General features: G+C 63.2%; 1 protein-coding gene across 1 annotated transcript in view; it reads left to right on the forward strand.

Annotated features, from left to right (window-relative positions):
* LOC141970507 (kinesin-like protein KIF18B) overlaps positions 1–14,426 on the forward strand; it is a 103,365-nt gene that overhangs the window by 2,094 nt on the left and 86,845 nt on the right. The window contains exons 2-16 of the mRNA XM_074927159.1: positions 142–542; positions 3,275–3,432; positions 3,911–4,015; positions 4,289–4,399; positions 5,862–6,059; positions 6,247–6,423; positions 6,814–6,888; positions 7,007–7,116; positions 7,423–7,534; positions 7,773–7,888; positions 8,635–8,849; positions 9,616–9,955; positions 10,755–10,850; positions 11,036–11,226; positions 11,467–11,605. Coding sequence (XP_074783260.1) covers positions 227–542; positions 3,275–3,432; positions 3,911–4,015; positions 4,289–4,399; positions 5,862–6,059; positions 6,247–6,423; positions 6,814–6,888; positions 7,007–7,116; positions 7,423–7,534; positions 7,773–7,888; positions 8,635–8,849; positions 9,616–9,955; positions 10,755–10,850; positions 11,036–11,226; positions 11,467–11,605 — 2,459 coding nt within the window. The 5' untranslated portion in view covers positions 142–226. The remainder of the gene's footprint in view (positions 1–141; positions 543–3,274; positions 3,433–3,910; positions 4,016–4,288; positions 4,400–5,861; positions 6,060–6,246; positions 6,424–6,813; positions 6,889–7,006; positions 7,117–7,422; positions 7,535–7,772; positions 7,889–8,634; positions 8,850–9,615; positions 9,956–10,754; positions 10,851–11,035; positions 11,227–11,466; positions 11,606–14,426) is intronic.

Below are 14,426 nucleotides of genomic sequence, written 5' to 3' on the forward strand. Positions count from 1 at the left end.
GGCCGTGGGCGGGTGTTAACGGCAGCTCTGGGGGCACCAGCGGGGCTCAGGACAGGGAGGGGGTGCGAGGCCTTGCCCAGCTGTGGGCTCCCCTCCACCCCCTCAGCCTCAGCTGACCCATTCCCCCCCCACCCCCCACAGTGCGTGAGGCCCTTGGGACGTTGGAGCCCGGTGCCGTTGTTCTCCAGGCAGTGCCGCGCCCCCATCGCAGCACCCCCCTGTCACCATGATGCTGGGGCCCCCGCCCCAGGAGGGCTCTGTGGCTGTTGTGGTGCGTGTGCGGCCCCGCGCTTCCTGTGAGCGAGAGCGGGCCGCACGCCCCGTCCTGCATGTCGTTGACCAGCACATCCTCGTCTTCAACCCTGAAGAGCACAGTGGCCCCCCCAGCAGTGTGCTGCCCACTCACGGGCCCAAGCACCACAGCAAGGACCTGAAGTTTGTCTTTGACCGAGTTTTTGGGGAGGGGGCCACGCAGGAGGAGGTGTTCCAGCACACCACCCACGCGTTGTTGGACAGCGTCCTCAATGGCTACAACTGCTCCGGTAAGACCCGGAGGGTCCTCCTTTGATCAGAAACCCAGAATAATCCAGGATAATAAAGATCTTGAAGCTCCTCCTGTCCAACCACAAACTTCACACTGACCGTTCCCAACTCCACCAGATCCCTCAGTGCTGGCTCAGCCCGACTCTTCAACCCCTCTAGGGATGGGGACTCCCCCCCTGCCCTGGGCAGCCCATTCCAACGCCCAACAGCCCCTTCTGCAAAGAAAAACTTCTAAAATCCTTGCAGGAGCTCCTGTCCCATCTGCTCCCAGGCAGGGTGGACTCAGTGGAGCTGTTCATTTATTGTGGAAGCCCTAAGCAGCTGGGGATATGAGGGTACACAACAGCAACACGCAAACATGCAGCCGGAAACTTGGTGCTGGCACCAAGCTGGTGTGACTGTGAGTGTGATCGGGACAGGGACGATCCTGACATGGAAATGTCGAATCTCCCCCTGGGGAGCAATGAGGAGAAGCAAAACCTGAATAAGAGCAACTTCTGGAGTCACAGGATGGTTTGGGTTGGAAGGAACCTTGAAAGATAATCCAGTCCAACCCTCCTGCGATGGGCAGGGACATGTGTCACTAAATCTGGTTGCCCAAAGCCCCGTCCAACCTGGCCTTGAACCCTGCCAGGGTGGGGGCAGCCACAGCTTTTCTGGGCAACCTGTGCCAGGGCCTCACCCCCCTCACAGGGAAGAATTTCTGCCTTAGATCTCATCTAAATCTCCCCTCTGTCAGTTAAAAGCCGTTGCCCCTTGTCCTGTCACTGCAGGCCCTGGTAAAAAGTCTTTTCTCCGACTTTCCTACAAGCCTCTTTCTATACATCGAGAGGCCTCAGTAAGGTCTCCCCGAGCCTCCTCCTCTCCAGGCTGAGCACCCCCAGCTCTCAGCCTCTCCCCGCAGCAGCGCTGTCCCAGCCCTCAGACCGTTCCCGTGGCCTCTGGCCCCGCTCCCACAGGTCCATGTCTGTCCTGTGCTGGGGACCCCAGAGCTGGACGCAGGGCTCCAGGGGGAAAAGGATTTGTGGGGAGGAAATGGTGAGGAGGGACCTGGCTGGGCTGGAAAAGCAGGAACAGTGGGAGGATGAAGACAGAGGAGTGCAAAGTCTCCCAAGTTGGGTCTGGGGCTGCATCTGCAGGGACATTTCTAGCTCAGACAGAGATGTAGGTAGACTGGATGCAGGTAGAGTTGAGGATTTCCAAAGGAGGGCCCCAGAGATGAGCCAAGGGCTGGACAGAGAGGGGAGACTGAAGGAGATGGGTCTCTTCTCCCTGGAGAGGAGAAGAGTCCGGGGCGAACCTCATCCGTTTTTGAGGACTTAAAGGGCAGCTTTGGAGAGGATGGGGGCTCTCTGGTCACAAGTTGAAGACAAGGGGCAGCAGGGACATGTTGAACCAGGAGAGGTTTCATCTCAGTAGAAGACATTTTTTACAGTGAGAACATTCACTGGCACAGCCTCCCCAGGGGCATAGTGGAGTCCCAAGGGCTGGGGGTGTTCAAGATGCCATTGGACAGGGTGCACGATGATCTCATCTGGGCTCCCCTTCCCACAAAAGCTCAGACCAGACGATCTCTCCAGGTTCCTCACAGCCTGGGTGTGCTGTGGTTCTGTGATGCTGGGGGCCACAGCAGTGCTGGAGGGGATGGAGGTGGGCGTTGGGGCAGAAATGAGGCTGGGCAGGTGCTTTCCAGGCATTCTGAGGGACAAGGATGACATGCTCTCCGCTCTGCTAGGGTGGGAAGGATGGCGAGAAATCAGGTGGATCTGTGGCGCAAAGAGCCCCTTGCTTTTGCCATCCCTTCGCAGCCCGAATCGCGGTGAGGGGCAGAGCTTTGGGAGGATGCTGGGTTTGGGAGCGGGATCTGGGGTGAAGCAGACACATCTTGGGGTGCTTTGGGGTTTGCCGTGCCCCTTGTGAGCATGCCGCAGGCTGGCAGCTCTGTAAAGCCAGGTCTGAAAGCTCCTTGCTGGGTCTGAAAGCTCCTCGCCTGCCGCCGCAGCCCCCCGTGCTGTTGGCAGGCTGTCAGCAGACGAGCGGCTTAACGAGCACATCACTCGTGTGAGGCAGCACCGTGCGGGAGAGGCTGCTCTCCTGTCTAATCATGTGCCGGGCCGGGCACTGGGACCGGAGGATGCTATTCCTGGCTCTCCGGCATGCTCTGCGAGCTGCTGAAGGCTGCCTCTGTCACTGTGCCCACCTGGCAGGCACGTCTCGTGTCTCTATCTGCATAAAATAACTCCAGGATCCTCAAACGAGAGTTGCCAAGCCCCGAGTGCTGCTATTGGGGGGACGGGCTGAGGCTCTCTGGGTTAGTGTGTCCTGCTCTGATGGTGACGCTTCAAAGAGTGTTGAAAGGGGGGGTGGGGGGGTGAGATGAATTACCAGGTCTGGAAGAAGAAACGCCTTCTGGGGAGAGGTGGGGGAATGGGGCTGCTCGGCTTGTTAAAAAGAAGGTTCAGGGGTGACTGGAGCATCCAAGCACGTGATGGTTTGGGGACTCGTTCTGTCTCTGCTAAATGAGAGAGGCTGCAGTGAGAAAAAAAACGGCACTGAGGGGTCGAGTGGCAAACGTGGAGGGGAATTGGCTTTGGCTTGTCTCTGCAAAGGCTGTGAGCAGCCCCCGCCGCAGGGGTTGCTGCGGGAAGCTCTCCTCTCCGGCAAGGAGTGCACTTTCCGCCGCTCCTGTTAATTAACGATCGTTGCAACCCTCCACCCTTTCTCTTCCCAGTGTTTGCCTACGGTGCGACAGGAGCAGGGAAAACCTACACCATGCTGGGCTCGGAGGAAAGCCCTGGCATCATGTACCTCACCATGGTGGAGCTGTACAAGAGGATCGAGGCCAGGCAAGAGGAGAAGAGCTGTGAGGTGCTCGTCTCCTACCAGGAGGTACGCCGCGTCCGAGCCGGGTCCCCTCCTGCCTCCGGGTCACCGTGACTGGGACCTGGGGTTGATCCAGACCCTGCAGTGCCACACTCAGGGTACCCGCTGCACTGACAGCTGTGCCCGGTGTCCCCAGGGCAGCCTTAGAGCCTGGCTGGAAGCAGGCTCACCCACCCAGTTTGGAGAACTGGTGCTGCTGGTTTCTCCCACCTGGAGCCTGGGGCATTTTCTGCTCCTTGCCGTGGTCCCCGAGCGACGAGGGCTTCCTGGCTTTGGAGGAGTGGTGGCGCGGTGACTTGCCAGTGAAGCCCTCCCAAGCTCTCCTCTGCATTGAGAGCCCCCTCAGCTGCTCTTGGTGTAACGAGGCCCCAGAGGTGGTATCGGGGGGACACCAGGTTGTGCGTGACACTGGGGCACAAAGTTCCTCTCCCTGCTCCCCGTTGGGTAACCAAACCTCAGCCTTCCGTGGCGTTCCCTGCTCCAGGTGTACAACGAACAGATTCATGACCTGCTGGAGCCCAAGGGCCCTCTGGCCATCCGGGAGGATCCTGAGAAAGGAGTCGTGGTTCAGGGTCTCTCCTTCCACCAGGTGGGTAGAGAAATGGGCACAAGGTCTGGGCACCGCTGCGCCTGCACCAGTTCTGACAGCGGATGCGTGTCCCGGGGCCGTGGGGGGTGTGAGGGCGCGGGGGTGCCATCTGCGCGGCTCCTGGCGGACAGCAAACGCCACCCTGAGCTGAGACGAGCCCCGCGGAGCTGCAGGATGCCTCAGCCTACGCCGCCGTGGCTGCTGGGTGCTGGGTTGTCTCGGTGCTTGCGTACGGGCTGCGCTGACGCCCGCCCTCTGCCCGTTCTCTCCCAGCCCGCGTCGGCAGAGCAGCTGCTGGAGATGTTGGCCAACGGCAACAGGAACCGGACGCAGCATCCCACCGATGCCAACAGCACCTCCTCCCGCTCGCACGCCATCTTCCAGGTGAGGGCTGCGGGTTGCAGTGTCGCTCGGGATTTGTGCTGAGAAGGGGGCGAGGGAGCCAGCCTGTGCCAGGACCCGGGGTTCCTGCCCCTGCTCCTGCTGTGCCACAGGAAAAATCGGTGGGTCCTGGCCCTGAGAAGAGAGGTGTGGGTCTGGGCAGGCCAGTAGCCAGCGCTGCAGCAGGACAGCACACACTGGTCACGCTGGTGGCCACGTCTCCCAGACAGCCCCAGACTCCCAGCTTGGTGTTAGGGGTCCCAAGGGCTGAAATTTCCCTTTGTGCTTTTGTCTCTTGTCAACTCAGCGTGTGGGAGCCGCACCTAAAACCTTCCTCAGAGCAAAGGGGCCGCGTATCGCTGGCTCCTGCTTGTGCCTCCCCCCAGGTGCCGCAGGCAGGCAGTCTGCTCCGTCGTGTCTCCCCCGGCTCTGAGCCGGGAATTCCGCTCCCCCGGGGCTCTGTGAATTTGCTCCCTGGTTTCTCGGTGCTCTCCTACACAAACCTGCCAGTTGATTTCAATTCCAGCCAGGCCCTTCCCCGAATTAGCAGGGCCGTCACGGCTGCGTGGGGAGACAGAGGGCTCTGACTGCAATTTCATTCTGAACCTGGTGCCTTGCCCGTTGCTGCTTGCAGGGGGAAGTCCAGGTGTCTGGATGCTTTCCCAGCCGGGCTTGTCACTGGGTGCTGGATTCCCGCCTGCCGTGAATCCATGAGCTGTGCTGGAACTCTGCCCTGCCCGGCAGGCAAACCACAGTCTGGCGAGGATGCAGGACCGGTTACCAGCCTCCAGCATCTATCTCTGTGGCACCTCCAGGCCATGCAGGAGCCGCTCCTGGGGGGCTGAGGGGGTTCCAGGGCGGTGGGGGAAGTGTTTGCTCCTCCTGGGAGATCTTGAGAGATGCTGAAGGGGAAGTTACGGAGCAGTGCTGTGGGTGACTCTCAGTGGCTGTGTCCCTCCTCGCCTGCACCAGCTGGGAACTGGGCTGGGCACCGCCAGCCCTGCTTGGATGCCTCCCTGGGGCACTGCGAGGCTGTGTCTGGGGGCTTGCAGCCCCCACTGGCATCTGAGATTTCTGGAAAAACCCACAGTCGGAGTCAGGGCTGGGGCTGCCACCGTGCATGAGCACATCCTGGATGATGCCAGGGCTTTGGGTTGGGGTGTTGCCCTTTGGGGACGCGACCAGCTGTACCCCACTCGCTCACCAAGTGCAGGAGACGCTGATTATTTTCCGCAGCTCTGTCCCGTCTTGCGAGATCCCTTCCGTGGCTTTGCTGCTCAAGTCATCGCCGAGTTTTTGCTTGTCTTCTCAGCATGCCGGGCCCCTCCTTTCCTGCGCTCGATCTCACGCCTGCGTGATCCGCTCCGCCATCGTTTCACAAACATTGAAACCGGTGATGCTGGCTCCAACCAGCAGCCCCACGAGCCTGGTGGAGCTGCAGCCTCACCCACCTCTGTCCTCGCAGATCTACGTGAAGCAGCAGGACTGCACTGGCGGCCTCGCTGGCGACCTGCGAGTGGCCAAGATGAGCCTGATCGACCTGGCAGGCTCGGAGCGAGCTTCGGTCGCCAACACCAAGGGAGAGCGGCTCCGGGAGGGCGCCAACATCAACCGCTCGCTGCTGGCCCTCATCAACGTCATCAACGCCTTGGCTGAGGCAAAGGTAACGCTGCTCCTCGCGTGGCCCCGCCGGGGTGGGCGGGTGAGCGCGGTGTCCTCCGGGGATGGTTCTGCCTGCGCGGTGAGGGTGGCAGCCTGGGCTGGGCTCCGAGAGGTGCCGTGGGATGAGGGTGGCCGCGCCCTTGCGGCACAGATTTGGAGCTGAGCAGAGCCTTGATCTCTCGGTACAGAGCAGGAAAAGCCACATCCCGTACCGGGACAGCAAGCTCACACGCCTGCTGAAGGACTCCATCGGCGGCCACTGCCGCACCATCATGATCGCCGCCGTGAGTCCCTCCGTCCTGGCCTACGAGGACACCTACAACACCCTCAAGTACGCCGGCCGGGCCAAGGAGATCAAGGTGTCGGTGAGGATCTGGCGTTGCGGCGGTGATCTGCTCTGTGTTTGGGAGCAACTGGGGATGGCTGGGAAGGAGCCTGGTTTGTGGGGGGGGAGGTTAGTGGGTTCCTCCCTTAACCAGCTTGAGTTTTCCAGCCCTGGGGGTGCCGCTCTGGGCAGACAGCAGCGGATGAAGCTGCAGACAGTGTGTGCCCTGTCTTCGTGTAAAGCTCCTCAGCCCAGCACCCAGAAAGGCTTGTGACTGCGGCAGCAGGTCCCTGAGCGCAGCTCCTGTCCACTGCAGCCACCCTGGGGCTCCCTGGGGAGCCTGGAGGAGGCTGAGCAGCTCCAGCACTGGGAGAGAGGTACGTGCAGCCCCAGTGCTGCTTTAACCTCTGCCTTGGCCCTGTCTCTGCAGCTGAAGAGCAATGTGACCAGCTCTGACGGCCACGTTAGTAAATACGCCGTCACCTGCGAGCGGCTGAGAGCGGAGGTGAGATGCTGGTGGGGAGGGGAGGGCTCTCGCTTTAGCTGTGGTTTGCTGGGGACATGGAGCTCTGAGCTCCTGGGCTCGTGAAACCATCTGAGCAAGAGCTGATCCTTCCTCGCAGGTGGCAGATCTGCGGGCGAAGCTCCGGGTCTATGAGGACGCTGCCCGGGAGTCACAGAACCAGGCTCTGGCGCCGCTGGCTCCCTCCGGCTTCCCAGAGGGGCTGCCCAGGTGAGGCTGGTGGGGAGCAGGGACAGAGCTTGGTGGGACCTCCTGGTGTGCCCCGAGCCTGTGGGGTTTTAGTGCTGGTCAGAGCCCATGTGTCCATTAGAAAGCAGAGGAGCTTCTTTACTGGTGTGCACGTCACCTCGACTGGGCTCGGGGGCAGTTATGAGCGTGGCAGAGCACAGTGCACAAAGCTGGGCTGCAAAGGCCTAATCCTCTTCTCCTTGATCCATCCCAAAACTTCTTGGGCAAAGTGACAGCTTCCCCAGAGGATCTTCTCTGGCTCAGTGGCTGCTTCTCTGCCTTCTGCAGGTTGGAGGAAGCTGTCCCACAGACCAGCGTGGCTCAGAGGGGCAGTGATGGAGAGCAGCAGGAGCTGGGAGCTGGACAGTCTGTTGGGATGCCAATGGAGCTGGAGGAGGAGGTGAGAGAAGGGGTGCTGTGATGAGTGGGGCCTGGTGGGGGGCTCACATACCCTCGTGGGGTACCCTGGGCGCGCTGGGAGAGGGCAGGAACTCACCCGGTCCACGGGCTCCTGGCTCAGCGTGTGGGGGGCTGTGGACTGCTGGCAAAACCCCTTAACTTCCCAGCTAATGGGGAATTTGGGGAACAAACTCAGCTCGGAGATGGGCTAATGCTGCGCTTTTGGGTGATTGCTCCAGGCTCCAGAGGAAAGGCCTCCCAGCAGCCCCAGAGCAGCCCACCAGACAGACGTCCAGCTGGAAGGGAAGACACCAAGGTGCCTTCTGCAGGGGTTGTCTGGCAGCCGGGCAGAGACGTGAGTGTCCTCGTGTCGTTCCCACATGTTGCTTCCTCATGTTTGCCTGCGGAGGACGGGCTGCCCACCCTCCTGTTGCATCCTGTAGCCATCCTAAGGGCTGTCCAGAAGGACGTGGGACCAGGTCTTTGTCTGCAGATGACAGCCGGCCCTGTAAAATAAGGGATTTGGCTCCTGGAGATCTAATCCCATGGGATAGTCTCTCCTGGAAATGCAGCAGTGAAGGTTTCCAGGCACAGCCACCGTGTGAGCCGTCAGTGCGCGTTGTTAGTCCTGAAATTACCTCTGCGAAGTCTTTCCTCTTGCCGCTGCTCCCCCGGGCCCTGCCCTGGCAGGGCTCCCGTGGCACCATCTGCTGATGTCTCTGCCCCAAGCATCTTGGCAGAATGAACCTCTTTGGAAAGGCCTCTTGAGGGAGGCTGGCCTTGACGTGTGCCTGGATCTGTCTGCCTCTGCCGGAGCTGACAAGTGTCTGAAGCCGGCAGAGCCTGCAGGTGCCGTTTTGTCCCTGTAACTAACAGGTAAACACACAACTCACAGCTCGGGTTGTCCAGGAAGAGATTTACAACTTGGGTATCTCTCGACTTCAGTTTGCCTCTCTTGCCCCAAAACTCTGCTAACAGGCTCTGCCCCGCCCAAGGAGGTGTCTCAGAGGTGACGCTGGTGCTGCTGGGCCTCCGTTACTGGTGACGCTGGCTCACGCTCGCCTGCTAACTGGTTCTTGGGTCTGTCTCTCTCTGTCCCAGGCTCCTGGCTGCCGTCCTGAACGTTGCCCGAAAGCAATACGCCCTCCTGAAGGCTGCCGCCCTCCTCACTCCTGCCATGGTCTCCGAATTTGAGGACCTGGAGCGCCTGGTCAGTCAGGAGGCTGGTGTAAGCGGGGAGCAAGCCACGTCTGCAAAGGGAGCCGCAGAGATCGGCGGGGCCAGCCCTGCCCAGAGGATGCAGCAGGGCTGTGAGGGTGAGAAGCTGGGGCCGTCGGTGCTGCCCCCTCTCTTTTGTCTCGGTGTGCGCTGGAGGAGCCGGTGGCGGGGGGGCAGCTCCCAGCTGTGGGCACAGGGCAGGGAGATGAGTTTTTCCTGACTCCTCCTGACGTGGCACCCAGCGGGTTCTGCCCAGAGCGGCTGCAGCCTCGCTTTGTAGAGCGACTGGGGCTGGCCAGCACCGCCGGGAGCCCGGGGCACGGCCGGAGCCAGGAGCAGCCCTTGTCTCCGGGGAGCTCAGCACGTGTGTGCGAGTCAGCATAAACGTGAGGGATATTTCTGCTCCTGGAGACCAAAACAGCAGTTCTGATCCTCATTTGTCCTCCTCTTGTTTACTCCTCCATGGAACATTTGTCCCAGCCAGCCTGGCTGTAGCCTCCCAGCCGGCAGCCTGCATCTGACCAGGGCTGAGCTCTCCCTCCTCATCCTCAGGGCCGATGCACGATGCCCATAGCGAAGCCGTGGGCTCTGCAGACCCTGTGTTCCGGGCACAGACCGGGCGTTGCCGCAGGGCACTTGCTTTGGGCCCAGCCTGATGCCTTTAGGATTAGTTGTGCTGGCTCTTTTCCTCTCGGTTTAAGGTGGTTGGATGGAAACACCCGCTGGCAAACGGCTGCTGTAGGGCTCGCTGGGCTGACCTCCGCCGAGCTGTGACGGGGGGCTGTGAGGGGGATGCCCCGGGCTTTGCGGGTGCCTGGGAACTGCAGACAAGGAGGTGACTCTGTTTCTTCTCTGCTCCTTCAGCCCAGGTGTCTGTCGCCGTGCCCAGCACCCCCGGGATGAGTGGCACCGTGCAGCGCTTGCAGGACCTCGCTGCCCCCTGCAGCCCCACGTCGGTGGCTCCTGGCCCGATTAAGAAGAGGGGGACTACAACAAGTCACATGTCCCCGGTGTCATCGGCTGCCCAAAACCGGCGCACGCTGCCTGCTGTGCCCATTCACAACCTGAACGAGACTTTTGAGGTCTCCAACAGCAGTGGTTCACCCAGCGTGGCCGAGGCAGCTGCCTCCAGCCTGCCAGAATTCTCCATCTGGGAGAGCGTCCAGAGCCACCTAAACAAGCAGGACGGCCCCGTCGTGCCCCAGTAAGTGCTGGCCTGGGGGGGTTAACTGTGGTTTTGGGGCTCCCCCCTCCACGATCTTGCTGTCTGGGTGAATCCTCCGTGGATCGCTGCAGCTCTGCTAAGGGGGGAGACTGGGCAGAAAACACTCAGCCTGCAGACAGGCAGCCAGCGGTCCGAGCTCGTGTGTGAATCGCTGTCAAATATATATATAAAGATATAAAATATCTTTATATATATATATATAAAGATATAAAAAACATTCCAAAGAAATCTATTTCTCCCTTTGGGGCCCTTCTGGAGCCCCGCGTGCTGGCTGGGAAGCAGGTGGGGCCTCACCTCTGCTCCCAGAGAGGTTGGAGCGAGGGTTGGGACTGCACACTCTGGGGTTTTGCGTTTTATTGTTTAGTTGGTAGTTTTGGGGTTTTTTTTATTGCTGGTGCTTCAAAGGGGCTCTGGATTTTCCAAAGCTCTGTGAATCTGTGAGAGCATCCCAAGGCAGAGATGGGCATGGCCTTGGTAACGCAGGACACCCCGAGGTCTCCCCGTCTCCTCCTGCAGCTCTAGGAAATGGTTCCTACCGAGGGAACTGGGGACACTGAGGTCCAGGGGAACAGCCCGAGCACCTCAGGGAGCAGCAGTAGCCAGGCGGCTGACGCCTCCTGTGCCGCTCTCCTGAGGATTTACCCCTCTTGGAACGGTTTTCCCCTACAAAACCGGGCAGGTTTCCTGTGACTCCTGTTCCCTGCGGGCGGATGGTGTTGGCCTGGCTGCCTCGCAGCCTCACGAGAGCGGGCACTAACTCCCTTCTCCTTGGCCGCAGAGCCTGTGCCCCGGTGTCTGCCGTGAAGGGTTCCTCCATCCCCAGGCCCTCCGTGGTCTCCAAAGCCCCTGCGCAGAAGCGGAGGCGAGTGGAGAGGTGAGGCAGCCGCCGGCCCCCCGTGCCCCAGAGCGCCCCGCGCAGGCAGCAAGGGCTGGCAGCTGCCTGGGGCTCGAGCCCCCGTCCCTGCCTGCGTCGGCCCCACCTCACCTGTGACACGTGGGGACGCGGGGGGGCTCCGCCCTGAGCCTCGCGGGTTTAAAACGGCCCCTTTCTCTTCACAGCGCTGCTCCCCCCACCCTGGGTGGGCTCCAGAGCTGCAGCACCCCGAGATCTGCGCAGCCCTCCCGCGCCCCTCCGCTCCCGGGCAGGCGCCTGGGGAAACCCTCTGCCCGCAGCACCACGGGCTGCAAGAGCGTTCCCTGCGGCAGGGCAGGCACCAAGCGGGCGCTGGACCAGCCCCCTTCCGGGTCAGGTGAGGAAAATACCTCGAACTGGGAGGTTTGCTGCTGGTGGAAGATGCTCTTTGGGGTTTGCTGCTTCCTGGCTGTAGCCAGAGCCTCGGGGAAGGCTGGTGGGTGCTTGGGGAGGGGCAGAAAGGAGGAGGGGGCTGGCAGCACCTGGATCTCTGTCGGGGCCGGGGGGGCCGGGACCTGGGTTTGCTGCTTTTACCCAGCAGCTGCCTAATGCACTTCCCTCCTCTTTCCATCCTCAGAGCATCCTGCGGGCCCTCTCTCCTGGAAGGGCAGCAGAAGGACCACCAAAGAGCTCGTGGCCCTGGGCAGTGCCCACCCTGGGCCGGCACGTCGCCACGGCACGGTCAGCGAACCGGAACATCTCACCACCCGGGGCCGGCACGTCACCAAGGCAACGCCAGCGACTCGGAACATCTCACCACCCGGGACCGGCACGTCGCCACGGCACGGCCAGCGGACCGGAACATCTCACCACCCTGGGCCGGCACGTCGCCACGGCACAGCCAGCAGCCCGGAATATCTCAGCCCCCTGGGCGACACGTTGCCAAGGCACGGCCAGCGGCCCGGAATATCTCACCACCCGGGACCGGCACGTCGCCACGGCACGGCCAGCGGACCAGAACATCTCACTACCCGGAACCGGCACGTCGCCTCGGCATGGCCAGCGGCCCTGAATATCTCAAAGCCCGGGACCGGCACGTCGCCACGGCACGGCCAGCGAACCGGAACATCTCACCACCCGGGGCCGGCACGTCGCCAAGGCACGGCCAGCGGACTGGAACATCTCACCACCCGGGGCCGGCATGTCACCACGGCACGGCCAGCGGACCGGAATATCTCACCACCCGGGACCGGCACGTCGCCACGGCACGGCCAGCGGCCCGGAACATCTCACCAACCGGGACCGGCACGTCGCCACGGCACGGCCAGCGGACCGGAACATCTCACCACCCGGGGCCGGCATGTCGCCACGGCACGGCCAGCGGACCGGAACATCTCACCACCCGGCGCCAGCACGTCGCCACGTCACGGCCAGCGGCCCTAAACATCTCACCACCCGGGACCGGCACGTCGCCACGGCACGGCCAGCGGACCGGAACATCTTACAACCCAGAATCAGCACGTCGCCTCGGCACAGCCAGCGGACCGGAACATCTCACCACCCGGCGCCGGCACGTTGCCACGGCACGGCCAGCGGACCGGAACATCTCAGCACCCGGGGCTGTGACGTCGCCACGGCACGGCCAACGAACCGGAACATCTCACCACCCGGGGCCGGCACGTCGCCACGGCACGGCCAGCGGACCGGAACATCTCACCACCCGGGGCCGGCATGTCGGCACGGCACGGCCAGCGGACCGGAACATCTCACCACCCGTGGCCGGCATGTCGCCACGGCACGGCCAGCGGACCGGAACATCTCACCACCCGGGTCCGGCTCGTCGCCACGGCACGGCCACCGGACCGGAGCATCTCACCACCCTGGGCCGGCACGTCGCCACGGCACAGCCAGCAGCCCGGAATATCTCAGCCCCCTGGGCGACACTTTGCCACGGCACGGCCAGCGGCCCGGAATATCTCACCGCCCGGGACCGGCACGTCGCCACGGCAATGCCAGCGGACCGGAACATCTCACCACCCGGGGCCGGCTCGTCGCCACGGCAATGCCAGCGGACCGGAACATCTCACCACCCGGGGCCGGCATGTCGCCACGGCACGGCCAGCGGACCGGAACAACTCACCACCCGGGGCCGGCACGTCGCCACGGCACGGCCAGCGGCCCGGAATATCTCACCACCCGGGGCCGGCACGTCGCCACGGCACGGCCAGCGAACCGGAACATCTCACCACCCGGGGCCGGCATGTCGCCACGGCACGGCCAGCGAACCGGAACATCTCACCACCCAGGACCGGCACTTCGCCACGGCACGGACAGCGGACCGGAATATCTCACCACCCGGGGCCGGCACGTCGCCACGGCACGGCCAGCGAACCGGAACATCTCACCACCCGGGGCCGGAACGTCGCCACGGCAACGCCAGCGGACCGGAACATCTCACCACCCGGGACCAGCACGTCGCAACGGCACGGCCAGCGGACCGGAATATCTCAGCACCCTGGGCCGGCACGTCGCCACGGCACGGCCAGCGGCCCTAAACATCTCACCACCCGGGACCGGCACGTCGCCACGGCACGGCACGGCCAACCGGACCATCTCACCACCCGGGACCGCCACGTCGCCACGGCAAGGCCAGCGGCCCTGAACATCTCACCACCCGGGACTGGCACGTCGCCAGGGCACGGCCAGCGGACCGGAATATCTCACCACAACCCGGGACCGGCACGTCGCCACGGCACGGCCAGCAGACTGGAACATCTCAGCACCCGGGGTCGGCACGTCGCCATGGCACAGCCAGCAGCCCGGAATATCTCAGCCCTCTGGGCGACACGTTGCCACGGCACGGCCAGCGGCCCGGAATATCTCACCACCCGGGACCGCCACGTCGCCACGGCAAGGCCAGCGGCCCTGAACATCTCACCACCTGGGACCAGCACGTCGCGAAGGCACGGCCAGCGGACCGGAACATCTCACCAACCGGGACCGGCACGTCGCCACGGCACGGCCAGCGGACCGGAGCATCTCACCACCCTGGGCCGGCACGTCGCCACGGCAAGGCCAGCGGCCCTGAACATCTCACCACCCGGGACCGGCACGTCGCCAGGGCACGGCCAGCGGACCGGAATATCTCACCACAACCCGGGACCGGCACGTCGCCACGGCACGGCCAGCAGACTGGAACATCTCAGCACCCGGGGTCGGCACGTCGCCACGGCACAGCCAGCAGCCCGGAATATCTCAGCCCTCTGGGCGACACGTTGCCACGGCACGGCCAGCGGCCCGGAACATCTCACCACCCAGGACAGGCACTTCTCCACGGCACGGCCAGCGGACCGGAACATCTCAGCACCCTGGGCCGGCACGTCGCCACGGCACGGCCAGCGGACATAAACATCTCACCACCCGGGACCGGCACGTCGCCACGGCACGGCTGGCTAATCGGACCATCTCACCACCCGGGACCGGCACGTCGCCTCGGAAAGGCCAGCGGCCCTGAACATCTCAACACCCGGGACCGGCACGTCGCCAGGGCACGGCCAGCGGACCGGAGCATCTCACCACCCTGGGCGACACGTTGCC

Source organism: Athene noctua, chromosome 25 (genome assembly GCF_965140245.1).
Source record: "Athene noctua chromosome 25, bAthNoc1.hap1.1, whole genome shotgun sequence".
NCBI classification, from domain to species: domain Eukaryota; kingdom Metazoa; phylum Chordata; class Aves; order Strigiformes; family Strigidae; genus Athene; species Athene noctua.